Source organism: Acinonyx jubatus, chromosome A1 (genome assembly GCF_027475565.1).
Source record: "Acinonyx jubatus isolate Ajub_Pintada_27869175 chromosome A1, VMU_Ajub_asm_v1.0, whole genome shotgun sequence".
NCBI lineage: Eukaryota > Metazoa > Chordata > Mammalia > Carnivora > Felidae > Acinonyx > Acinonyx jubatus.
The window spans coordinates 193,167,219-193,193,552 of NC_069380.1; the positions used below are offsets into that span (position 1 = coordinate 193,167,219).

The 26,334-nt window shown below is 53.5% G+C and overlaps 2 protein-coding genes across 6 annotated transcripts in view; one reads left to right on the forward strand and one right to left on the reverse strand.

Annotated features, from left to right (window-relative positions):
- Nucleotides 1-16,253, forward strand: part of TNIP1 (TNFAIP3 interacting protein 1) — a 52,427-nt gene extending 36,174 nt beyond the window's left edge. For 4 of the 5 annotated variants that reach the window (XM_053200027.1, XM_053200035.1, XM_027077433.2 and 1 more), the window contains 10 exons: nucleotides 2,291-2,380; nucleotides 4,620-4,685; nucleotides 4,850-4,981; nucleotides 7,467-7,595; nucleotides 10,150-10,281; nucleotides 11,376-11,501; nucleotides 12,003-12,068; nucleotides 12,404-12,595; nucleotides 13,663-13,753; nucleotides 15,468-16,253. In XM_053200027.1, the coding sequence (XP_053056002.1) occupies nucleotides 2,291-2,380; nucleotides 4,620-4,685; nucleotides 4,850-4,981; nucleotides 7,467-7,595; nucleotides 10,150-10,281; nucleotides 11,376-11,501; nucleotides 12,003-12,068; nucleotides 12,404-12,595; nucleotides 13,663-13,753; nucleotides 15,468-15,502 (1,059 nt within the window). In that variant the 3' untranslated portion in view covers nucleotides 15,503-16,253. The remainder of the gene's footprint in view (nucleotides 1-2,290; nucleotides 2,381-4,619; nucleotides 4,686-4,849; nucleotides 4,982-7,466; nucleotides 7,596-10,149; nucleotides 10,282-11,375; nucleotides 11,502-12,002; nucleotides 12,069-12,403; nucleotides 12,596-13,662; nucleotides 13,754-15,467) is intronic. The other variant, XM_027077439.2, reaches the window with a different exon arrangement.
- Nucleotides 16,254-16,802: 549 nt separating this feature from the next.
- On the reverse strand, nucleotides 16,803-25,483 carry GPX3 (glutathione peroxidase 3). Its single transcript, XM_015063936.3, has 5 exons — nucleotides 25,323-25,483; nucleotides 20,434-20,587; nucleotides 18,829-18,946; nucleotides 18,275-18,374; nucleotides 16,803-17,860 (listed from the first exon to the last, which is right to left on the reverse strand). The coding sequence occupies exons 1-5, from the start codon at nucleotides 25,407-25,409 to the stop codon at nucleotides 17,639-17,641; spliced, it is 681 nt and encodes a 226-aa protein (XP_014919422.2). The 5' UTR covers nucleotides 25,410-25,483; the 3' UTR covers nucleotides 16,803-17,638.
- Between the last annotated feature and the right edge of the window lie 851 nt (nucleotides 25,484-26,334).

Here is a 26,334-nt window from a genome sequence, read left to right on the forward strand (position 1 = left end):
CAGGCTTTCAGGGGCAGGCCCATCTTTTGCCTTTCTTAAAGGTGACGGTCCTTGGAGGGCTCCCCCAGCCCACTGCCCTTCCTCCCCAGGCCTGTGGTGTGCTGGCAGGCAATCGCCTGCAGGGGGCACCTGAGCCTCACTAGTCCTGCATTCAGGGACCGGCCCGCCCCCACGAGCCATGGGAAGGCAGGGGATAGAGAGAATGTGGGCAGCGACCCCAGGACAAATGCTGACAAGCCCATGGGTGTCAGAGATTGGGGCCTGCAGAGCCCATCTGGCTTGATCTCCCTTGTACCAAGGCCCAGAGAGGGTATGGGTCTTGGCCTCATGCAGGGCCTTGGAGGTAGACCCAATACTCCACTGCTGGACTCCTAAGCTCATTCTCTTTCACCTCCACATTTCCTGTTTAAACAAATTTTTTTTTAACTTCTAGAGAACTTTAGATTTACAAAAAACCAATTGCAAAAGTAGTCCGGACGATCCCCCGTATCTCCTTATCAAGTTACATAACCACGGTTCAATGACCAAAACTCAAAAACAAACAGCACTATTAACTAAACTACAGACTTTGTTCAGATTTCACCAGTTTCTCGCTCATATCCTCTTTCTTACTTTCTGTGCTGGCGCTGGGAGTCCAGGATCCCACGCCGCACTTGGGTGTCACAGTCCTTAGTTTCCTCCAGTCTGTGACAGTTCCCAGCTGCACCTTGTGTTTCGCGCTTCTGACTTGTGCTGGCCAGTTATTTTGTAACATGTGCCTCAGTATGGGTTTAACTGATGTTTTCTCGTGATCGGATTGAGATGTGGATTTGCGCAAGGTTCCCCAGGAGTGACACCATGCCCTTCGTGGTGCATCATGTCAAGGATACATGATGTCAGTGTATCTTACTACTGTCAACACTGATTGCTTGGCTGAGGGGGCGTGTGTTGGTTTTTCCATAATAAAGGGGCTAATTTTCCCTTTGTAGTTAATAAATCCTTTTTTTAAATAATTTTTTTAAGTTTTTATTTATTTTGAGAGAGAGAGAGAGCACGAGCCAGGGTGGGGCAGAGAAAGAGAGAGAGAGAGAGAGATTGAGAGAAAGAGAAAATCCCAAGCAGGCTCTGCAGAATCAGCACAGAGCCTGACATGGGGCTGGAACCCATGAAACTGTGAGATCATGACCTGAGCCAAAATCAAAAGATGGACACTTAACCGACTGAGCCACCCAGGTGCCCCAACAAAGACTTATTTTTGAGGAGAAACTTTAAGTCTGTGCAAATGTCCTGTTTCTTTTTACACTTCTCACTAATTTTCGTATCCATTGGTGGATCTCACCTGCCACAATCATTATGACGATAGTGTTCTCACAGAGATTTTGAATTTCTCTCATTCCCTCTATACTCAATAATTGGAATTCTTCTGTAAGGAAGAGTTGCCCCTTCTCCCCTACTTATCTGTTTATTCAGCTGTTCCTTTCTACCAGTATGGACTCAGGGCATTTATTTTATTCTTTGGGCTATGATTCAGTTCTGTCGCGATGTATATTTTTGTTCAAATCGCTCCAGCTTTGGCCACAGGAAGCTCTTTCGAGTTGTCTCTTTTGCCCGTTAGACACGCCCTTCTTCATGTAATTATTATCGAGCACTTTCTTACTTTCTGGCACAAGATAACTCCAAGCTCTCCTTATATTTTCCCTGCCCCGGGAATGAACCACTTCTCTAAGGAACCCTATTTCTTTTTGTTAGAGAATGGCATTTAGAAGCCAAGATCTGGGCCCTGGGTGTGCTCGTTGCCACTGGAGTGTCATGTCATGGCTTTAGGCTTTCTCAGAGGACAGAGCTAGGAAACACACGCACAGGTACTAATCACACATACATATACGTCTTTATTTCTGTATCTTTCTAAAAAAGGTCTTTAAGCAAACATTTTGTAAAATGTTTAAAAAATCTATAACTCTTGCCTTCCAGGTCAGAAGATGTTTGGTTGATGTGTGTTGGGGAAGAAGAGGGGAGGGAAGGCGGCAGTGTCTTAGAGATAGAGTCCGAGCAGGGGAAGAAGTGGCCATGGCAGGGGAGCAGAGGGCAGGAGGGCAGGGGAGGAGGGGAGGAGGAATAATGATCTCAGCAGACTTTCCCAAGCAGGCGTAGTCATGGCTGGGATATGTAGCGGTGTCCTGGCCAGTGAGGGGATTAGAAATGTGGGAGACCCAGGGCTGGGTCCCTGGGTAGAGGCCTTTAAGGAGCGCTGAGTGAGTGACAGAATTGTTCTCTGAGGCTTTGCTGAAGGCCCCTCCGTGTTTCTCCCCAGGCTTGTGTGACAGCAGGTAAGATCCCAGAGGTCGGGGCCTTGGGTGCAGCCGAGAAGAAGGTGAAAATGCTGGAGCAGCAGCGCACAGAGGTAGGTGGCTAGAGGGGGTGGGGGTGGCCAAGGGAGACCCTCCTTCCCTCCCCGGACTGTCGGAGCAAAGGCCCTCCCTGGCCCCCTGTCTGGTCTCAGATCACCATGGTGAGTTGCTGTGGTGACCACTGAACCATTGGCCATGGGAGAGACCTGCTGCCCTGTCCTGGGCTTGTGTTTCTTGATGAGTTCCCCTAGCCGCAGGGGTCACTCTGCAGACGTGGCATTTGGGGCATGGCCTAAAATTGTTGGCGGGCGGACAGTGTAGCAGGCTTCCCTGGTAAGCCCCAGATGGTGAAAGGAGGTTGTGATAAGGTAGGGAAGTTGCAGCATCAGGAAGGGGGAGCACGGGGTTCCTCTGTCACCCTTGTAGCTGGTTCAGGGAGGGACTGTCACAGAAGGAGAGGATGCGACGCTTTATAGCACTGCTTCGAACCGGCTGGAAGTCTCCAAAATTGAGGCTATGCCCTTGTGTCCCATGCATGCTCCTCCTCCATCCCCGACCCCAGGCTGGTCTTTCCGAGCTGGAGGCGGAGCCAAATTCCTGTCTGTTCTTTTAGCCTCTCCACTCCACACAGCCCGGGTTCTTCTCCAGATTCCTGGGCCTTGCTACCCTCCCTGGGCCTCCAGCACATTTGAAAGGCCTCCATTAGTGTTTTTCTTATGTGCCTAGCAATTTTAGTTTTCTTTTTCTGTCGCCGTAAGGTATTTGCTCTGATTACAAAAGTAATGTGACACTCATTCGAAAAATACTGAGAACCCCACCACCTAGAGATGCCCCCAGTTGGCAACAGTCCTAAGTTCTATTCTGTACTTATCAATTTATAATCTGTTTTTAAAAATAAACGGGAAAATGGGGCGCCTGGGTGGCTCAGTCGGTTAAGCGTCCAACTTCGGCTCAGGTCATGATCTCGCGTTCCGTGAGTTCGAACCCCGTGTCGGGCTCTGGGCTGACGGCTCAGAGCCTGGAGCCTGCTTCAGATTCTGTGTCCCCCTCTCTCTCTGCCCCTCCCCTGCTTGCACTCTGTTTCTGTCTCTCTCTCTCTCTCTCAAAAATAAATAAACATGAGAAATTTTTTAAAAAGCAGAAAAATTAGGGGCGCCTGGGTGGCTCAGTCGGTCAAGCCTCCGACTTCGGCTCAGGTTATGATCTCACTGTTTGTGAGTTCCAGCCCCGCACCGGGCTCTGTGCTGACAGCTCAGAGCCTGGAGCCTGACTCAGATTCTGTGTCTCCCTCCCTTTCTGCCCCTCCCGGCTCACGCTCTGTCTCTCTCTGTCTCTCAATAATAAATAAACGTTAAAAAAATTTTTTTTTTAAGCAGAAAAATTATATCCTATATACTGCATCGCAGATTGCTGTTTTTCCTTTCTCCTTTAAAATTAACTGTATCTTTGAGGGTATTTATTTTTGTGTAAAACATACATTTCTTCGATTCTGAGTCCTCTTTATCATGTTACTGTGTCTGAAATTGGGATCCCTTTTCCCATTGTTTTTTGTATTTAATGATGTAGGATTGTTTTTCTTCCCTGAGGAGTTGTTCTGTCGTGTGTGGCAAATAATTTAGGGTCGTCTTAGAAACGAGGCAGTGCATTAGGGGCCTGATTTTCTTACCAGCTGCACAGCACCTTGTTTTTAGTTTGTGCTAGACTTTTCCTTTCTTTTTTTTTTTTTTAATATATGAAATTTATTGTCAAATTGGTTTCCATACAACACCCAGTGCTCATGCCAAAAGATGCCCTCCTTAATGCCCATCACCCACCCTCCCCTCCCTCCCACCCCCCGTCTGTGCTAGACTTTTCTTAACCCACCTCCTCTGCGTAGGTGGTCCTCTAGAGTTTGCTGTGAGACAGACATTGCTGAGGCAGCCAGCCTTGTGCCTACGCACTTGCACACTTGTGCAAGGGCATCTTTAGGTTTCATTTTCAGAGAGAGATGCCAGGTGAAGGAAAACGAGAACGTGATGCTTGAGTACGTAGTCCCAGGTTGCACATGTGTTCTGTAATTGTACCCCCAAATTATATAATGCTCCTTTGCTGTTAGTCTTGCTTTCCTGGCAAGGATAAAACATGGCAGTTGATAAAAGTTCCTCCTTAGGGAACACTGAATTTCCAAGAAGAGAGGGTTTGAGGCAGCGTCCGTGGCCACCGTCCTCCCTCACACACTGCTGGTCTGCATGCAGTTGTCCCTCTTTGTACCTTCGCTGCCTATCTCTTGCTAACCCCAGTCTCTCCCCACAGCTGCTCGAAGTGAACAAGCAGTGGGACCAGCATTTCCGGTCCATGAAGCAGCAGTACGAGCAGAAGGTACTGGGGGGTTATGGGAACCCAGGGCTGTGAACCCCAGGCTCCTGGCTGTGCTGTCGGAGCATCCCCGGTCTTCTGCCTGCTGCTTCCTTCTCAGGAGCTTTGAACCTTGGAGGTTCACCCCTTCCCTCACACACTATCCCCCCTCTCGCCTTTGAACCCAGATCACCGAGCTGCGCCAGAAGCTGGCAGACCTACAGAAGCAGGTGACTGACCTGGAGGCTGAGCGGGAGCAGAAGCAGCGTGACTTTGACCGGAAGCTCCTCCTGGCCAAGTCCAAGATTGAAATGGAGGAGGCAAGTCGACTGCCGGTCCCTGCGGCTCCAGCTTGGGAGGCCGCTCTCCCGCCTCATTAGCCGAGAATTCTGTGAAGTGAATGGGCGGGGCGGAGGGCTGGAGTTGGGAGACCTGGGGGCTCCGTCTCTGCCTCTAGTGCTCAGGGCTATGTGGCCACAGGCAGAAGCACTTTCCTCCCCTGTACCCCCGTTTCCCATCTGAAAAGTGAGGAGATTGGATTAGCTGTTGCTTTCCGTATTTTCTCGCTTTCATGCAGAAGAGCTTTTTTTTTAAAGTTTATTTATTTTGAGAGAATGTCGGGGAGGGGCAGAGAGCGAGGGAGAGAGAGAATCCCAAGCAGGGTCTGCACCGCCAGCAAAGAGCCCAATACGGGGCTCGAACCCACGAACCATGAAGTCATGACCCGAGCCGAAGTCTGCCGCTTAGCGGACCGAGCCACCCAGGCGCCCGCGCGCAGAAGAGCTTTTTGTTCACTTAAAATCTCACGGACCAGGGAACCGTACAGGGAAGCGCAATGCAAGAGACACAGAGGCTGCTCTGGAACACTTGACGGGGCTGGGCCGCTGCTGACTGTTTAGAGTAGTGATGGCTGTTTGGGGGTGGGGCAGCTAAAACATTAGGCAGGGGCTTCCTTTCTTCACGCATCGAGCAACTACTCAACAGTGTGCACCTGGCATTGTGCTGGGCACAGAGGCTCAGCGGCGAACAGCCCAGTCCTGCCCTTGGTGGGAAAGAAACACTAAACAGCTCATCACAGAAGCAAATAAGTAGAAGTGTGTTAAAGTACCACAGGAGGAGTTAGAAGGATCAGGGAGAGGGCGGAAAGGGAGACCAGGAGAAATAGTATCTGGCCTGTCAGTGTGCGACTGACAGCAGCCAAGGCACTCCAGGATCCCGGGACAGCTTAAAGAGGAAAGGCCATTTGACCCCCAGACTCTCAGAAGATAGTATCTGTATTACGGTGTCTTCCCGTTTGTGGGGACTGGGCACACGCTGCTTTGCCTGGCTTAAAAATGGACGTTTTCAACACGAATTGCATTTCAGAGTTCCCTCCGTCAGCATGTGACACCCAGGGGCTTTATCTGAGGGGTCATCCTGCCTCAGTGACCACCCCTTGCCTTGAAGGTCTGTGTTAGGAAGGATGCTGCCCATCTTTTCTCCAAGTGCAGTCACGTCGGTGACTGGCAGCCAGACCCCTGGCTCTTTGGTCCCTTCCCCTAGCTCCCATCAGGAGGCAAAATAAGTCCCTGGCATGGGACAGTCCCCCATTAGCAGGGGGGAGGTGGGGTGTCGTAAGACAAAGCATGGCACTGTGATAAGGACACGTGGTGATAGAGGCCATGCTAATCCTGGAGCCTCTTACGTAGGAATCCAGAACACCTCCCCCGAGGTCTGCCCAAGGCTGCCCTCCCCAATCTCTGGCTGACCTCCCCTATTTGAAACACTTCCTTTGACTTGCGAAGGCAGAGGGAGCACTGGAATTAGGAGACCTGGGTTCTGGCCCCAGCTCGCTGTGTGTGGCCTTTGGTGAGTCCCCTCCCTTCTCTGGACATTCGTTTCCCATCACGTGAAAGGGCTAAGATTTGGTGCTCTCTAAAGGCCAATCCAGCTGTGGCCCTCTGCAGTGAAGGAGCCCTGCCTGTTCCATAGTGGGTGTGGGGGCAGGGCTTCCACCTTGAAGCCTTCCCTGGTTTCTTCTCAGCTGTGATGCTCTTTCTTTTAACCTCACAGTGCTTTGTTTCTCTGTGGAGGAACACTCTGCCTTTTATGCTGCATTTATTTCTTTAAGGGTCCTGTCTCTCTAGGCTTAGAGACCATAAGAACTAAAAGGTCCTTTAGAGATTCTCAGTGGTTTATCACTTTCTGTGTATCACAGAAGACCCCTGTGCGAATCTCGTGGACGCTATGGCTTTTCTCCCTAGAGAATTGCACAGACAAAATTCTGCAGCCCGTTTTGGGGCTCACAGACCTCCTGACGCCCATCTGTGACTCACGTTAAGAGCACCCCTCCCCGGCGTGCCTGGGTGGCTCAGTCAAGCCTCTGACTTCAGCTCAGGTCATTGTCTCACGGCTTGGGAGTTCAAGCCCCTCACCGGGCTCTCGGCTGTCAGTGCCGCTCACGTTTTCAACCCCACTCTTTAAAATAAATAAACATTAAAAAAAAGAAAAGAAAGAAAGAAAAGAACCCCCTACCCGTGGCAGATAAGTGAGCATAGACCAGAGATGACTGTGACTGTGGCCAAGGTCTCAGCCCATTGGTAGAGGAGCTGGTGTCAGAACCCACCCGAACTGCCTTTTCCTTGAGGACAGGACCTTATGGCATCACGGCTCTGATGCCTTGCATGGTGCCTTCACACGAGCGTTGCGGGGGCTGCTGGGGGAGCGGCAGAGAGGAGGCATGGCTGAGTGAGGGTGGGGCAGGAAGCGCAGCGGGTCAGGCCTCCCAGAGGGGTTCCCTGCTCACCAACCCTGGGTTCCCTGCAGACCGACAAGGAGCAGCTGACAGCGGAGGCCAAGGAGCTGCGCCAGAAGGTCAAGTACCTGCAGGATCAGCTGAGCCCACTCACCCGGCAGCGGGAGTACCAGGAAAAGGAGATCCAGCGGCTCAACAAGGTGGGCGCCTGGAGCAGGCAGGGCTTCCTGAGCCCAGCTGCAAACATCCCCACCACCGCCGGTACCCCGACCCTCAAGTCAGGAGGGGTGACTTGTGGATCGGTGAGCCATTGCGGAGGGCCTCCATGCAGCCTCGCGGCGCCCGCTGTCTCTGCCTTTCCCTCCCCACGTGCCGAGTGGCCAGCCCTGAGATGTGCATGTGCCTGCTCCAACCTCAAGGCCTTTGGACGAGCCCTTTCCTCACAGGGCCCCATCCCGCTCAATGCTCATCGTTCAGGCTCGGTTTTAACACCACTTCCTCTGCAAGGCCTCCCTGGAGTCTCATTCAGGTCCTCCTATTCTATGCTCCTAAAGCACCAGAACCTTCTTTCATTCTCCTTCTTGCATCTTCTTGTGATTTCCTGTTTAATGATCTGTCTCCCAGTGGGAGGAGGTGCTCGCCTTCACCAGTGTATGTGCCCCCGGTGCCTGGCACTGTGCCTGGCACCAAGTGCAAGGTCAAGACACAGCTGCTCAAAGGAGTAGCTGAGCACGGCCCGAGGGTTCCTGCCCTCGAGAATTGGGACCCAGAGAGATGGGGTGCCTGGGCAGAGGCTGGGTTTTAAAGCCGAGGCCTGCTGCTTTGGGCCAAGGTGAGTGGGCAGGGAACAGGCTGGGTCTGGGGGCTGATTCTGATCCCAGCTCAGCCACTTCAGCCTCTCTGAGTCTCAGTTTTGCCATCTGAACCCTGGCTGGACTCCTTCCAGCCCTGCCCACCTTCCAGCACAGGTGCACTGACAAGAGGAAGCTTTGAAGGCCTCCTCTTCCGAGGAGACGAGTTCCCCGAAGGCCTGGAGGAATTGTCTCTGGTTCATCTTTTCCTCCTTGCCTGGCTGTCCTCCTTTCCCTCCTGCCACCTGACCTTGTTCACACGGGCTCAGCATGAGTTTGGCATTCGCTGGGCCCTAGCCCTGTTAGGGTAACCCTTTCTATTTGGTTTTGGAATTTGATAAGCATTGATTATGTCAAGTCTGGGGAACCTTGGGACCTGTTCTCAGTGGAAAGAATGACCTGTCCTGAGCTGGGGGATTTGGGGGTCTACATTCGGGCACAGTGTTGTACAGAGTGGCAGATCACAGAGATGACTCAGGCAGGATCACTGCTTTCCAAGTTTCCCTGGCATCGCTGGGGACAGAGACCTAGGTGTGGGTGACTGATGCAAGGCAAGTGATGTGCTTTGCTTGTGACCTCAGGCAAGTCTCTCCCTGTCCCTGGACCTCAGTCTTCTCATCTAAAATATAGGCAGATGGAGGGGCGCCTGGGTGGCTCAGTCCATTAAGTGCCCAACTTCAGCTCAGGTCATGATCTCACAGCCTGTGAGTTCGAGCCCCACATCAGGCTCTGTGCTGACAGCTCAGAGCCTGGAGCCTGCTTCCGATTCTGTGTCTCCCTCTCTCTCTGCCCCTCCCCTGCTCATTCTCTCTCCCCGCTCCCTCTCCCTCCCTTTCTCTTCCTCTCTCTTTCAAAAATAAACATTGAAAAATTAAATAAATAAATAAAATATAGGCAGATGGAGTAAGTAGGAGGATCAAGTAGAGCCATAACTTCCCCTTGCAGCGTCCTGGGCTTACTCTGGCTCAGCGGTTTCCTCGGGTTTCTGGGAGAGACAAGGAGACTGCGTGGGGCCCCAAGTCCAAGTTGGAGAAGGTCTTCTTTATCTCCCCACTGTCTAGGGAGGCACTGTGGGCACTGCTAATGCATGGCGAGCGGAAGCCCTGATGTCCTGAGGGCTAAAGTGCAGGTGGTGAGGAGGGTGGTCGGTGTTGAGCAGGGGTCCAGAGTTCTCAAGTAACATGTTAACCAAGCTGAAGGAGAAAATCAGTTAATAGAGACCTTTTTAAGAAGGTGGGAGCACACTGTTTACAAAAAGGAAAGTATTTTGTGAGCGTGGTAGAATAAGGGTGCTTTTTTTTTTTTTTTTAATTTTCAAAATCTTCTTTGGTGATGTTTCAGCCCATTTTCAGGCTTAGAAAGGCAAAATATTAAATAAGTCAAAATTAAAATCCAGTCTAACCACAGAAGAGTTGGGGACAGAAAGTTTGGTGTGGTAGCCAGGGATTTGGGAAGCTAAAAAATCTGAGGGCAGGGCAGTTGTTGAGGACACGGAAGCTTCCCCGAAGAACTGAATATTCTGTCTAGGTCTGGGTGCTAGGAATTGAGCTGCACCTGCCCAGGGAAGGACAGAGTCTCCCTTGTACATGAGGAGCCCCGTTTAGCGTGCTTAAAAGCTGTGTGACTTTGGACAGATCCCTTCATGTTTCTGAACCTCAGTTTTCACATCTGTCCAATGGGAGTGATGATCATAGTCTTTTTTTCATAGGACTGTGGAGAGGATCCAGTGAAATGATGTGTGTATCGTGTGAATGAATAGGGTAGCATTTACTAAATGGTACTGGAGGTGGTCATTATTATTGTCACTCTTATCAGGAAGGGGGTCACTAAGGTGACCTCTCCGACGGGGCCTGACTGCCAGGGCTCCTGCTGATGGGTCCATCTCCTCTCTTCCCGATCCCAGGCCCTGGAGGAAGCACTGAGCATCCAGGCCTCCCCCTCCTCTCCACCAGCTGCGTTTGGGGGCCCAGAAGGAGCTGGTGGCCTCCTAAGGAAACAGGAGCTGGTCACGCAGAACGAATTGCTGAAACAGCAGGTGAGCCCAAGAGGTGGAGGTCAGGTAGGAGGTGCTGAGTGGGGGGCTGGAGCATTCCTGAGGACCCAGGAGGGGCTTGAAATCCTGTGGAAGCTGTAATTAGTAGTCCACATTCTGGCTGTTGGCCAGGACCCCTGTCTGGTTCTTGGTTTATCCTTTCCAGCACTGTATCCCTAAGTCATTCCTCTGCCGTGTTTTTGATTTAACCATCTCTGTACCCCAGCTGTGCTATTATTTACCTAGCATTTTAAAAATAAATTTTAAGTATGTTACTTTCAGTAAACTTATTTGGAAAGGAACTTTGTAACAATACTACAAATGGAAAATACTTTATTATTTGCCACCGGTAGAAAGTAGCTGTAAGCAATAAATGCAGTAAAAGCCAAGCAGTGTTATTAAACTCCAGCTGGATACCCTTGCCTGATGAAGACTCTGAACTTGAGTCCTCTTCTAGGGAAGGGAAGGGAAATTAGTAAGTACTAGAAAGGTGTTGAAGACATGCTAGCGTAAACACAGGCTTTTCCCTGCGGGGCACAGAAGGACTGAAAGGAAATTGGAAAGGCTGGAGCTCTCCCACGTGTTTCTATTGGATGCCGTGATTTGGAGGTTTCTAAACCATCTCTAACCCGGACGTCGTCTCACTGGTCTGCAGTGGGATGTGAAACTTCAGACGCAGAGGCAGGGAGCCACCCCAGCCCCTTCTGTGCCAGGGCACCCCCAAAGCCTTGGGAGAGCCCTGCGGGTCCTCTGCTCTCACAGCCGGGAGACAAAGTCCGGTCTTGCACCCACGCTCTGGGCCTGTGGCCGTGCCTTAGCAGGATTGGACTGGTTGGGGGCTTGTGACCCCCCTCCTTTTTTTTTAGGCCACGGGCACCTTGTTTAAATAAAGCCTGTGTTGAAGCCCGGAATATGAAATAGAGGGACCCAGAGTTTCTCTGATTGAAGTGAGGGCTGGGAAGCCCGAGGTTCACTCGTTCCCCTCCTCACAGCTACTGTGAGATGGGGTGAAAGCAGCAGGAGGCCAGAGCAGACTGAGCCCCTCCTCCTCACTCTCGCCCCCCCCACTCCACCCCCTCCCCTCTATTCCCCTGCAGGTGAAGATCTTCGAGGAAGACTTCCAGAGGGAGCGCAGTGATCGAGAACGCATGAATGAGGAGAAGGAAGAGCTGAAGAAGCAGGTGGAGAAACTACAGGCCCAGGTCACCCTGTCCAATGCCCAGGTGGGAATGGCTGGACGGAGGGAGGGGCAGCTGGCCTGTCCTCGGGGGGCAGGGAGGGGGGTGTGGGGGGTCCCCGGTGACACTGGAGGTGTCACTGCAGGTCGGGACACTCACTGGTTCTTCTCCCAGCTCTGCCACCCAATTTCTGTGTACCTCAGCAAGTCCCTTCCCCTCCCTGACCTCTAACTCTGGCCTCCACAGTCGGAGCCACCTACTCTGTCACAGAACAGAAGTGAAGGACACTAACAGGGAAGCAGAGCAACAGGAGGCCCTTGGGGGCTCTCCTGACCTGTGTTCAGACCCACGGAGGGCGGGGCCTCACCTGCAGCCACCAGCCTGGGCTCTGCTCTGCCCCACGGGGGCCTTCCCCTCCCCCTCCCAGACACTGCCCTGGGGCCGAGCCAGGCGGGTAGCCGAGAGTGGTGGCTGTGTAGGCCCTGGGTCCCGGCCTGGCCAGGAAGTGCCTGTGCCAAGTCTTCTCTCCCTCCCTCCTTCTCTCAGCTCAAAGCATTCAAAGATGAGGAGAAGACAAAAGAAGCCCTCAAACAGCAGAAGAGGAAGGCAAAGGTGAGGAGGCTTGAGGGAGGAAGCAGCACTTACCTCATCCTACCTTCTTCAGGGACCTGCAGTCTGAGGGGAGAGGCAGTGTTTGCTCAGGGGTCCAACTAAGTAATGAGGTAATGCAGGTAGAGCACTAGGAACAGCACTTGGTACAGAGTGAGTGCTCGGGACACGTTAGATGTCATCGTTGTTATTCTGTGCCCATGTACCACCTTTCTGTGCCCATCTACCAGCCTTCAGCAAACTAAGATTCTGAATAGGAAAGGGAGGAGACGGGTATCACTGGGGGTGGCCTGTGCAGCCTATCATGGGCTAGAGTCAGACAGCAGCATTTCTTGCAGGCCTCAGCAGACCGTTACCACATGGAGCCCCACCCAGAACACCTCTGCGGGGCCTATCCATACGCCTACGCACCCATGCCAGCCATGGTCCCACACCACGGCTTTGAGGACTGGTCCCAGATCCGCTACCCCCCGCCCCCCATGGCCATGGAGCACCCGCCCCCACTCCCCAACTCACGCCTCTTCCATCTGGTGAGTCTGTGCCCCTCCTTTGCTCCAGGATACACACACAGGCCTCCCCACACACTTTCCAGAGGGCAGGATCAAGTGAGGGGGTCTGAAAGTGCATGCTGGGTTGGCTTTTTGCCGAACAACACTGTGGTGTACAGGCAGATGTCCAAGCCTGGTAGGACTCTCCAGCCCAAAGCTGCTCAAGGTCACTGTTTTGAACAGAAAAGGCTCAGAGGTCAGGACAGGAAGGAGGGCTCCCTCCAACCAAGCAGGCCAGGGTTTGAGTTTGGCTTTTTCTTAGAACTTGGGCATGTAACCAAGTACTGGGTCCTCACCATACATTCTTTCCTTTGCTTTTCCTTCTTTTTTCTCCTTTTCAATTTTCCTTCCCTTCCTCCCCGCTCCCTCCCCGCCCTTCTTTATTTCCTTTTCCTTGCTTATAATTCTTTTCTCCAAAGAGCTGCTGTCCCCTATCCCATCCTCTGCATCCTTCTGCTACAGTCCTGCTCAGGCATCCCTGCTCCCACCTGGACGATGACATTGCCTCCTGCCTGGCATTTCTTCCAGCTTCTCCTGCTAGGCCCTGTCCTTACCCAGCTTCTTAAAACACTGGAGTAGAGTGTGGGACTTAAGAGATTGGCTCTGGGCTTATATAGAGACCTAAATCCGAAGCTTGGCTACTTTGTTTTCTTTTTTTTTTTTTTAAGGGAGTGTTTTTTTTTTTTAAGTTTATTTATTTTTATTTTAAGAGAGAGAGCAGGGGTGGGGTGGGGAGGGGCAGAGAGAGGCACTGGGCTGGATCTCACGCCCGGGAGATCATGGCCTGAAATCAGGAGTCAGACGCTTAACCAGCCGAGCCAGTCAGGTGCCCCTTGGCCACTTTCGTAGCTGGATGACCTTCAACAAGTTTCTTTAACCCCTCTGAGCCTCAGGTTTACCTTACCTGTAAAATGGACGTGGCAACCTGGGTTGTTGTTAAGGATTCAGTTGCACTAGATTAATGTGTATTTAGCACCATGCTGGCATGGTAGCTGCTACTGTAATTTCTGAGCGTGGTCACCAATTACTAAGCACCGGTCCTGTTGTAGCCAGAATACACCTGGCGGCCGCCCTGTGGAGGCATGCGCAATCAGAGCTCCCAAGTGATGGACTCGCCCACAGCCAGGCCTGCGGAACCAGGTGAGTGGGAGCTAGTACTGGGTCTCATCGTCCCCTCGGGGAGATAACTTCTCACATGGCAGGTGTGCCCCAGTTTGGGGCTGATCTCACCACCTTCTGATCTTGGTGGAAGAGAGGCCTTACTTTGCAAAACAGTGTTGCGAGAATGGGAGGTGACTGCAGGCTGAGGGGACTGAAGTCATTCATTCATCTGAGTGTGGTGTCTAATCGCCAGGTGCTGTGCTGGGTGCTGGGTGCCGAGTGAGGAGAAACAGATATGGTCTCTGCCCCTATGGAGCTCACTGTCTAGGGAGGGAGGCAGAAAGGAATAAAATGCACGCCCCCCAAAAAAAAAAAAAAAAATCACACAAATGGGCCTTCAGTTGCACTCAGGTGCCCTGAAGGAAGAAGGGTAGATACCGGGGGAGCCTGACCTGGCCCGGGGACAGTGATGTTTGAGTCGAGACTCTCAGAATGCATGGCGTTAACTCGGTGAAGAGAACGTTCTTGCAGAGAAATGACAAATACATAGGCCTTGGTGGGAGGGAGGGAGGGAGTAAGGAAGCAGACTGGACGATCAAGAGAAGACTGCAGGAGCCAAGAACAAGGTGGAGAAGGAGCGACGGGCAAGGCGAGGTGAGGTCAGGGAGGGAGGGGAGTCCAGCCGTGCAGGGGCTTGCAGACCATGTCAGGGGGCTGGTCTTTATTCTAAAGATGATGTGGATTCGTTGGACATGTTTAAAGCACAGTGGCATGACAGATTCGATTTGCATTTTGTTTTGTTTTTAATTTATGTTAGAGAGCGAGAGGGGGAGAGGGGCAGAGGGAGAGAGAATCTCAAGAAGGCTCCATGCTCAGTGTGATGCCTGACGCAGGGCTTGATCCCTTGACTCTGGGATCGGGACCCAAGCCGAAATGAAGAGTTGGACGCTCAACCGACTGAGCCACCCAGGCGCCCCCAGAGTTGCATTTTGAAAAGCTCCGTCAGGTCACGGTGTTGGCCGTAAACAGTTGGGGACTGGCGGTTTGTTCATTAGTCACAGGAGGACTACAGGCCCTTAGTGACAGCCTTTGCTTTCTGCAAGGCTGCGTGGGGCAGAAGGTACCATCTTGTCTGTGGGGGCAAGCGTCAGGGAAGCTGAGTCCTTCCCAGCACAAAGAGGTGTTTTGGGGTTGTGGCCGTGCAGCGATAGAGCCAGCTGTGCCAGGAGATAGAGTGCCCCTCGCAGAAGGTGCCCCTCACAGAGGCTGCAGGGGGACGTGGAGGCAGCGTGGTTTGCAAGACGTAGTGGGTGGCAGGAGGCATTGCGCCGGTCCGCCGTTTTCTCATGGTTCCCCACAGAGCCCTAGAAGTTGTGTGGAGCCCGTCAGAGGCTGCTGTGACGAGGGGCAAGTGGGCAGGGCTGTCTCCTCCCCCAGAACTTCTCTGACTCTGGGATGTGGAGCCAGACTGGCTAAGCTCAAACACTTCCTAGATCTGGAACTTCAGGCAAATTTTTAAAAATCTCTCTGTGTGCCTATTCCCTCCTCCATAAAGGGCCAATAATCTGCCTGCTTCATAGGGCTGGACAAGGATTGAGTGACAAATGTACCTAAGGTACTAGCCCGGGACCTGGCACTCGGCAACACTTAACTCTAGGTGTTACGTTCATCATTACTTACTGGTTTCTGTAGGCCTTTGGAACCTACTGTATCGTATCATCTTTTAAAGTCCTCAACATTTTTCTTTATTTAGAGTCTACGAAAAATGACCGTGAGGGGCCTCAGTGAGACCAGATTATGTCACTTGGCTCCACCTTCGTCTTGCCAGAGCCACCTGATCTCAGATTACTGAAAAACTAGAGGCCACGTTCTGTATGCAGCCAGCGCCCCGGCCGGATGGGAGGCTGATGGGCCACCAGTTTGTGCCCCAGCCCGACCTGAACTGTTCACAGACTGGAGAGGCTCCACCCAGAAGGCTTCCATCTGGGGCCCCTCCTGTGGAGTGGCCAGGAGAAACTCGCCACCCTGCCACCAAGTGGAGAGAGGCCTCATCTGACTCTGACCTGCCATGCTTTGCAGAAGCACTGGGGGACGTCAGTCTCAAGAGTGGGGGTCCAGCTGAGACCCCTTCCTTTCAAAACTTCCCCAGAAGTGGTTCCAGCCCCTCTGGGGACCACGTTCAGTTCATGTGTGTGTTTGATTTTCGCTTCAAGCTCTGTAGCAGCAAGACCTGCCCCATGCCCATCCCTTCCCCTCTGAGGAGCTGCAGGAAGGGCAGGTTTGCCCCCGGACACAGAAGAGAATGACAGGGTGTTCCGTTGCAGGGCCCTCCACCTCCACCCACCAGCCTTGCTGGTGCCATGACAGCCTGGGATGAAGGCCACGCCAGTCACATGCGCTGAGGGGCCCACTGTGAAGCTACCAGAGCCCCGGCCCTGCAGCTGGAGGCTTGTGGTGTCAGAGGCCCAGAACAGGGTGGCTGGCTGTCCCTGGGCAGCTGTTTGCACGAACCTTGGACATAAATCCAAGTTGAAGATCAGTATTCTGTGACTTGTGTTTTTTTTTACATCCGGGCTAATGTTCTCCTCCCAGTCAGTGAGAGTGCTGCTTTCCCGGCCTCTTCCCTCTGTGCCCCATGGCCCCTAGTCCCGAGAGCACTGCCCCAACTCTCGGCAGATATCCCCCGGGCCCTGCTCTGCGCCTCCTTGAGGGTGGGCAGCCAGGGGCAGTGGACAGAATCTGGGCTGAGAGGTGACCTGGGTTTGTATTCCAGTCCTGCCCCTCACCTACCAGAAGACCCTGGGCGAGGCTGGCCCTTCTGTGAGCCTCAGTTTCCTCGCCTGTCAAATGGAACACTTCATCTCAGCTCCAGCTGCCTGGAGAGATGTGGGAGGGAACGAGAGTGGATATGAACTGGATTTATAAACTCCAAATGCCGAGTTAGAGAAGCAGAGTGGGCTGGGCCTAGGTAGAAACCAAACAGCAGGCGCCCAAAGCACTCCCTCCAATTCTTTTTCCATCCTTCTGCTCCCTCCCACCCTCCCCAGCTAGGGTGGCCCCATGGAGGAAGCACCACAGTAGGCTCAGCTGCTGCAGAAAGGCCTTTACTGGGAACACAGGGGTGAGTCTAATACCAAGAGCCAGGGTGAGGGGAGAGGGCACATCCTGCAGAAAAGCAGGGGTGGCATCCCTGCCCAGGGGCCTCAGCCTGAATGCACTAAGGGCTGGCCCTTCAGACAGGCTCAGGGGAGGTCCGCCCACAAGGGCTTCGGGCCCCTCCTTCATGGAGACGCCATCCCTGACACGGGACGTGGCCCTTGCTCTCACATCTGCCTCGGCTGCTCTCAGGGAGCATTGTGGGGTGGAGGAGGGGGCTTGGGAGGGCCCCTCAGGAAGGAGCGAGGCTGCATGATGGAGAGGGGGAAGATTGGACAGTGTGGTAGACCCAGAAACTTCTGGGCACTTCAGTGGTGAGATTTGGAGGCAGTGGGAGATGCCGGCCCCAAGGTTGAGGTCCGGGTCAGAGCAGAACAGTTGGATCTGGATCTGGTTTTAACTTGGGCTCCACTGAAAGTGAATGGCTCTCACTGGAACAGAGAACTGGAGAGAAAGGGGAGTTCTCCAGCACTCTCCATAACACACAGCTGGGGGCACACAAACGGTTCACGTCCCCCATATTTGCGCAGGTAGACAGCGGTGGCTGTACCCATGCACACGCACGGTCACGGAGGCATGTGTGCAGACACCCACATGCGCAGCAGTACAGACGACAATCGTACGCGCACGTTTGGGTCAGGTCGGGGCCTTGTATATTAGTAAGGGGTCTGTGGCGGGAGTGTGTTGTGGTTAGAGAAATGGGTTCCTTCCTGAACAGAGTCCCTCCCCAGCCCCTGCATGGTGGACACAGGGTGTGGCAGGCCTGATTTACTTCCCGTTGACTGTCAGGGCCGCCTGCCGCCTCATGTAGGCCAGGATGTCCATCTTGACGGTGCTGACCGTGGTCCGGTGGTACCAGCGCATGAGGGGCACGCCATCTGGCCCCACCAGGAACTTCTCAAAGTTCCAGCGGATGTCATGGACCTTCATGGGTTCCCAGAAGAGGCGGTTAGGTGAGCCCAGGAGCTCCGAGGTGGGTGGGCAGGAGTTCTGCAGCAGGGGTGAGACTGGTGTCAACCCTGCGTGGGGCCCTCCCCACCTCCCGCCCTGGGCCTTCCTGGCAGGTAGGGGAACAGCCTGGCACTGCGAAAAGAATACCAGTTTGGGAGATGAAAGTGGGGTCCTGGGACCAGCAGTGACTTTAGCAGGTTATGAGACTCTTAGCCAATCACTTGTGGGGCCCTGCTTGGGCCTTATCTACAAAATGGGCTGTTGAGAGCCTAGTGTCTGCAGAGTCTTATGGTTGCAATGATAGATGCCAAGAAACTCCCCCAGAACCCAGAAGCAGGGGAGGGTGGCCCAGGCCTTGTCTCTGCATGGGCGGGAACAGGAGAGGCTGCAGCCCTGTTCAGAGCTGGTGTCAGCCGGGCCGAGAGACGCCCGCAGAGGTGACTGTATACTCACCTTCAGGAACGTGTAGAACTTCTGCTCTTTCTCCCCGTTCACATCCCCTTTCTCAAAGAGTTGGAAATTGGGGACGAAGCCCCCACCTGGTCGGACATGCCTACAAAGAATATTCTTATGTGGGTCCCAAGGAGATGGGCACAGGCCCAGAAATGACAAGGAAGGGACTGAACAGGGAGGGGGTGTTGGGAATCTGGATTTTATTCCACACCAGGCAGCTGGAGCTGATATTGAATGGGCATAGGCATAGTGTGGGTCTGCAAGCTTCTTTTTCCAGTTTGGTACCTTCTCAGTAACCCTGCCCCTGCCTACACTCTTCCCCCACCCACCCCTGCCATCCCATCGTGCACTCACATGCAGTCATCCCTGTCCCTGACCCCTCTTTCGTTCATTTCAATGAATGGGGTTCCTGGAAGGGGAGCATCGTTCTTGGTGGCTAAGTATCTGTCATGAGTAGGGGCCAATGCAAGAGATGCCCGGTGCTTAGGCGGAGGCACCGGGCGGGGCTGTGCTTTCTCAGAGGAGCTTTCTCGGGACACGAAGCAAGCACTCACTTGAGGCTGGGTAGGATTTCCGAGTTTTCTCCTGGTTCCTGTTTTCCAAATTGGTTGCAGGGGAAGCCCAGAATGACCAGACCAAATGGTGCAAGCTCTTCCTGTAGTGCATTCAGTTCTGGGCCAGGGAAAAAGAGGGCAGAGGTGAAGGTACTCTATCAAAGAGCCCCGCGTCATCCGTACCACTCCTCCTGCTCTCCCATTGGATAGCTGAAATCATTGAGGCCTGACAGGCGAAGGGCCTTGCCCAAGATCGCCCAGGGAGTGTGGTACCACTGGGATGCGAGTCCCATCCTCCTGACTCCAGTCTGGTTGGGTTGGAGGTCTGGGGAGAAGCGAGAGCAATACTCCTCCTCAAATCAGTAGTCACCTGCCCACTGTCACTGGGCCAGTAAGCCGAGGGCTCCTGCCAGACTGTCGGGATTGAGTTGCCTAGACCAAGAGCCATACATCCCTGGGCAGAAGACAGGACTTCCTGGGGAGGGGGTGGGAGATGGGCGGGGCCATCACCACCCTCCCATACTTGCCCAGCTTGAGAATCAAAGGGAGGCCCTGGCCCAGCACCCTAGTCCCCTCGGTGCACCTGGTGCACCTGGCCTCTCGTGCAGTTGCCAGCACCCAGCCCATCTCTTGCACAAACACTCTGCTCTCTTCCAAGAGCTACACAGAAGCATTCTAGCCAGAGCACCCAGTGCCCACTGGGCCATCCAGCCTGCGTCATTCCACGTCCAGGAATTTGCCTGAGACTGGCAGGCAGACATTCAGGGTCAGGTTGCCCTTGCTTCCCCCAGCCCCATCAGCAGACTGTGCTCAGCCCAGAGCATTTTCCTGTGGGTAACGTCAGATGCCTTTGGCCTGCCTGTTCCCCCAGGTTGTTGACTCTTAGCCCCAGCTGAGAAGAAAGGAGGGAGGATACGAGGATCATGAAATCTCGATGAAACACCTCATACAGCCACTGACACACAACTGGGGGCCTCAGCCCAACTGTCTGCTTTCCAGATAGGGGCCAAGAGAGGCACCAGGGCAGATGGGAAATTCAGGATAAAGCTACCATTTCTTACTCCAGTGAAAGGACACTCCAGGTACAAAACAAATCTCTTCCATTTCGCTGCTTTCGGGGCAGTTGAGGTACCCAGGGAGGAAGGATAACTGGGAATGTTCTAGAACACGTCTGAAGGTGATCAGACCTTGGGCTTACATAATCTTCACAAAAACACGGAACACAGGGGCGCCTCGGTGGCTCCGTCGGTTAAGTGTCCGACTGCAGCTCAGGTCATGATCTCACGGTTCGTGAGTTTGAGCCCCGCATCAGACTCTGTGCTGACAGCTCAGAGCTTGCGGCCTGCTTCGGGTTCTGTGTTTCCCTTTCTCTCTGCCCCTCCCCCACTCATGCTCTGTCTCTCTCTGGCTCTCAAAAGTAAATAAAAACATTAAAAAAATTAAAAAAAAACAAACAAACCATGGAACACAGTAGAACTGGGATACACGGTTTGGCATTTCGTGATCAGTCACCCCTCTCCCCTTGCATCAAAAACGCTCCTGTGATTTAAATGTGCCCAACTGGCAGAAACAGTCCCAGAGCAGGGAGGGAAAGTGGGCTCTTACCAACGTACTGGCCTGTTAGGCCTCAGTAGCTGGCCACGTTGACAAACAGGATGTATTTGCCAGCATACTGCTTAAAAGGGATGTACTCCTCCCCATCGATGGTCAGGGCTCCGTACTCATAGATAGTGCCGCTCCCGCCAGCGTGGCAGTCCGTCTGAAACACAGGAAGACCGGCACCCGGGAGCAGTTAGAGCTGGAAGGGAACCTGGCATCTCCGTTTTCAAGACAATAAAAGATACCAGTAAGGGGGAGTGACTTTCCCAAGACCACTCCAGAGTGGACCAGAACCGAGCTCTAATTCCTTACGCAAAGGGATGATTACGAAAGCGCTTAATCGTCTGGTGAGTGTATGGAAACCCGGAGAATGATTTACGGTGACCATTACTTCCACTTCACATGCCAATTTGTGAACATTTGCCAGGCTTGGAGGGAGACCATGCTGGTGCTGGAGGTTGCATTTCTGAGTGCTGATGGAGACTCCTGGCATGGCCAGTGCCACCAGCCAGGCAAGTGATGATGTGGGCCTGAATGACAGCACTGTGGAAGAGGGACTGGACAGAAAGGAGGAAGTGGCAGTGTAGAAAGGGGTGATTCAGAGGTTCCAAATCCGGAGGGCTGGAAAGCCGAGGCTGTTGCTATAAAACAGGGAAGCAGGAGGAACCAGGAAGGGGAAAGGCCTGCTGAGAGGATTTGGCACCACGGCAAGGGGAAAGCCTGGCACGTATGAGACGTTCCCTGCGAGTGTGCAGCTGAGACGGCTGTTATGCCTCCCTCTTTGCTGCCCTACCCCCAGTCAACCTCCAGAACAAGTAGCCAACAATGGACTCTGAGGTGGGGGACCTGGGGTCCTCGTCCAGCTCTGCCACTAACACTTTGTGTGGTCTGGTGCTAGCCCTTTCTCTGGGCTGGGTCTCAGTTTCCTCTTTCATAAGATGAGAACCTCGAACTGGACCAGCTTTGCTCAACCCTGCTGACTTGTCAGCGTCACTATCAGGAGAGGAGGAGTGGGATCCCTGCCAACCAGCACGACATTGCATCAGACCCTTCTCTGTGCCCGCCCTGGCTCTGGTACAGACTACGAAAATCTGGGTCTGCTCTCGAAAGGGTGACTCGGCATCAATAACACAATCAGCAGAGGCGCTGGTCGTGATGGGAAAGGAAAATGTTGCCACCACTGTAGCAGGAAATCTCTGGCCCTAATGTCGTAGGAGAGGGGTCGCAAGACAATAAAACAAATCAAATGCAAACCACCATTATAGACCAGGAGAGACAGAGACAGGTGATTGGAGTTACAGAAGCAAATCCACACCCTCTCCTCCCCATCAACCAAGAAGACTTCCTGTAGGCGAGGTACCTGGGCCCAGTTGGGCAAAGGGAGTCATCTGGCTTAGCAGGGTGTGGCCCCAGGACAGTACAGAAAAGCCACCCTCTGTCTGGAAGATGCCGCAGGCCTGCTGAGCCAGACGAGGCAGGGCTCCCTCCAACAAGCCAATCCCTGAGAGCTGCAAACTCTCTTCTTGGCTTCGACGCAAATTCCCTGCTTTCCATGAGGCTGATATTCCATGCCCTGTGATTTCTGGTGGGTGCTGGAGGCAGGCCTGAGAACTAAGCTCAACATTCCTCTAGCCCTTGGGCCTCCTTGGCCCCAGTTGGGTCGGTTCCACCACAAAATACAGACAAACAGGACACAACAAACATAGCCCAGCTGACCACAGAGGTCTAGCAGCCAGAAGGAAAGGCCTCCCTACACGTCTCTCCAGCCTCTCCAGCTCTTCCAAAACTCCACCCTAATCCAAAAACAAATTCTGGGAAATGGAGAGAACAAAAGCCAAGAGGTTGTCTAAATAATGGAAGCTTGTAAACAACGGGAGGATCAGCTTCTGGGCACAGCTTCGGGCTGGGGGTGGGGCAAGGGGAACCTCTTCTCGCTAGGTTTTAGACGTGGCTGGCTCTGGGGCCCTGGGGCAAGTGAGCCAATTTTACTCTCCAAGCCTCAGTCAGCTGACAGGGGAGGATATTACCACCCACCTCCCAAAATGGCTGTAAGAATCTATAGACAGATCAAAGAAGTCTGGAAGACCTCTTGGAGAGAAATCCCCACGTCGAGGGATGGATACTGGTTATTCTGCCTGAGCCTAGTGTAAAGGGCCCTGATGTCCCTACATTATTGTGAAGAGGCCTTTGATGTTCCCCAGCCAGTGTAAAGAAGATGATGCACTGTGCAAAGTGTCTCCAGGAGAAGGGATGATGACAAAGCCTCCGAGCTTTCTAGTGGGGACAGTGAGGCCGGGGTTGTGGATTCAGACTGATGGGGGTCAGAGGGTGGCCTATGGTGGCGGAAGCCATGGCCTGTACTCACCACTGAGCACTGCTACCCAGTCCTTACGCGAGCTGTGAGCCTCCTTCCCTCCTCTGGGCCCAGGAATGCCAGAGCCCTGCACCTTAAACAGGGAGGCCAAAGGAGATGGTGGGGAGAGGCAGCTCCAGTGCCTCAGGCCTGCCGTGGTTGGATGAGACTGGAGAGTGCTGGTGACTTGGGAGCTGGAGGGGGTCTCAGCCAGGACCCCGGCTGGCTTGGGCTGCTGGTCTTGGATCTTTCTCCTCTTCCATCTACCACTCCCATCGATGTGATGGTATGAAAGGAGACCTGGCCTGGGGGCAGGAGACCTGAGTTCTGGGCCTGGCCAGGACTCCTGTAACCACTCCTTTCCCTTCTGTGGGGCTCTGGCTCCTCGCCTGTCGGATAGGCTCAGATTCAGTGCTGTCTTAAGGGCTCTTCAGTTCTGTCAGCCTGTGGTTCCATGATTCTCTCTGCCTGCTTTAGTCACCTAGAAACCAGCGGTTACTAGGATCCTATGCACGTCAGCAGCTGTTACCCTTCTTCAGCTTCTGCAAAGTCCTTCTGCACAGCAAGTACAGAGAGCCTGGGTGGCTTTAAGCTGGACTGGAGAGGGGACACAGCAAGGAAAGGAGGATTCCTTTTGTTATCCAAGCTCCTCCCTTTGAACTGGGAGGAGGCAGCCAACCCTCTGAGACTGTCACCTACTGTCTATTCCATTCCTCACAGGCCCCCCATCCTATCCCTTGGCCCTGGAGTTGGGGGGTAAGGTAGGTGGTTGAGTCTTAGAATCCAGCGCTATGACATTTTGACTCTCTAAGGGCCTGGGTGGAGAGATGCACATACCCAGCCTGTTAGCCAATAGGTCCTAGCTGGTTTGTATCTGATAGGATCATACCTCACTGTCTTCTACCTCACATAGAAGGTAGAAGTGGTCATACTTGATCATACCTCACATACCTCACTGTTAGCCAATAGGTCCTAGCTGGTTTGTATCTGATAGGATCATACCTCACTAAGACTTCTCTAGACCATACCCATCCTGTTCTCTCTGAATCCATCAATTCCTCCCCAGACAACACAGGGCTATGATGAGTTATTCACGGGTCCACATTCTTACCCCCGGCCTTCTTGAGTCAGGGCCCAATCTTCTCTTCTCTGGCTCTCCGCAAACAGGGTAAAGGACTGACTCCATGGCGCTGGGCTGCCTACCCCTACCTCTACCCCACACCACCATCTTGAAACTCAGTCCCATCTCTGCCCTAGAAAATGAGTTGGGGATAATGAACAGGGCTGGATACAAAGGAGGAGGCATGGAAGAGGTGGCTTCATGGCCATCCAATTTCTATGCTTACTCCAAAGAGAAACAGACTGAATAGGATTTAGCTGAGGACAGGACAGGGGGATAGAAACATACAGAAGGAACCCTGTGCTTGGAAAGGGCTAACTGAATAGTGAATAGAACTTTGGAAATAGAATTATGAACTCCTCAGATATTAAAATAAAAACCCAGAAGATTTTAGAAACACAGAAGCTCAAAGCTTCTCTTGAGCTTACACAAGCATGTGGGGTGTGTGTGTGTGTGTGTGTGTGTGTGTGTGTGTGTGTGTGATGTGTGTTGGGAGGGTGGAGACAGAAAGCTCTCTGTTTGGGTCTATCCCTTTGCCTGGTTTCAGCTTCCCACCCTGGAAGAGATCTACTGGGCCCACCTTGGCATACGCTGTCCAAAGACATAAGGACGCTGGGTCACCCCACTCCTGGCCTCAGCATCCCCACCTTACCTAAGGCTTTGCTCAGGCCACTATGGGCAGTGGGTGTGGGTAGTGAGGCTGCCACAGAACTCTGCCCAGACCTTCAAGGTAGATTTTGCAGCTTCTCCAAACATCCTCTCTGAAACCATCAGCTTCATTGTGCCCCTGACCACCCCCACACCCGTCCCTACCGATGGAGAAACTGAGGCCCAGAAAGGATTGAAGATCTAGCCAGAGTGCTGAGTGGTGTCACAGATCTCTACGCCTTCTATCGACGCCCTGGAATCCAAGTGGGCATTTCTACCTGCGTTAATTCTTGAGCTAGAAGAGCCCCCACCACAGTTCTTTGAGACGGGAACTACCCAGCTCCTTCCCTTTCTCCTAGCCTGTCAGTCACCCCCGGGAACCTCCGCAGCCAACCCAGACCCCGGGTCTCTGCGCCCCCGCCCCCTTCAGGCCCGACTGGAGGGGAGTAGCTGAAGACAGTCGTGTCATGCATGTAGCAAGGCGACTCTGAGGCAGCTGTGGGGCAGAAGGGGTCAACTCGGCGAGAATGCCCCTCCTCCCTATACATTCTGCCCACCGGGGGCACCCAGATCACCCATAGATGGAGCTGTGAAGACCCGCGCTCCGGGTGGGGGTCCCGGCGGCGGAGAGGGAGGAACTGGAGTTAAGGGTCCTCGCACCAGGTGTTGCCCTTCTGGAGGGGAGCCTGGGAAGAGGGGTGCCTCGCCACCGAGAAATGGACACCTGGGGGTTCTGCTCGTCCCGCCAGGTCCCCACCCCGGAGGCTCACTCACCTTGGACTTCTCCTGCCCCCGGCTCGGCGGGACGAAGCCAGCCAGGAGCAGGGAGAGAAGACAGGACGCCCGCAACAGGCGGGCCATGGCGGGCTGGGGGCGCGTCTCGGGCTCGCCTGAGACGCGGTCTGATCCCGGGCCACCGCCGTCTGAGGTGTCCGACGCTCCCAGCCACCTTTCAAGCCCTCAGCGATGACCAATCCGCGGCCGAGCCGGAGTCCCTGTAGCCAATCGCAGGGCGACTGGCACTTCGGGGGCGGGCACTCCTTCCCCTCCCCAGGCTCCGGGCGACAGTGACATAAGCAAGTCTGGGCAGAGATGGGAGCTGGTCCTGGTGAACCCATGGGGCGGCCCCCTCTTCTTTCGGCTCTAAAGTGCAGGAGGAGGCAGGCACAATATCCTCCAGCACAGCCAGGGGAAAGGACTTTAAATAGCACCGAGGAACTAATGCAAGGCTCAATCCTAGGAAGCATTTCTCAGCCCTAGGTTTTAAAACACTCGTGGTGTGCCCTCTCTCCTCTTTCCTCCATTCCAGTTGAAGGCATGTTGAGGATTAAAAATGTCTGCAAGATCTGACGTGAGCCTTCAGGAACATTTGCTCCATGCAGGTTCGGTGCTTAAGAAGCAAACAGTGGGTGCCCACGGATTTTGCATGAGGTACACTGGGGTACCTCAACTGATGTGGGAGCAGAAAAGTACGTTTGCTCACTGTGTAGTCTTGAATGTGTTGCTTTCCCCCTCTGGGTCTTGGTTTACCCAACTGTGTAATGATGGGACTAGTTGTGGACCTCCTGAAGACCTTCTGGTTCTAAAATAAGTGACAGACCTAGAACAGAAGTTCCCGGAGAGCAGAGACCAAAACCAACACCTGGAACAGGGCCCAGAACACAGGTGCTTAATATTTGTTGCATTAATCGATCAAATAACTCATTTCTCTGCTGATGAAGTCAGGCAGCTCTAGGTCTGGGCTGTCTTGTATGATCCTGCTCGTAGATAGGGGAATGCGTTGGGA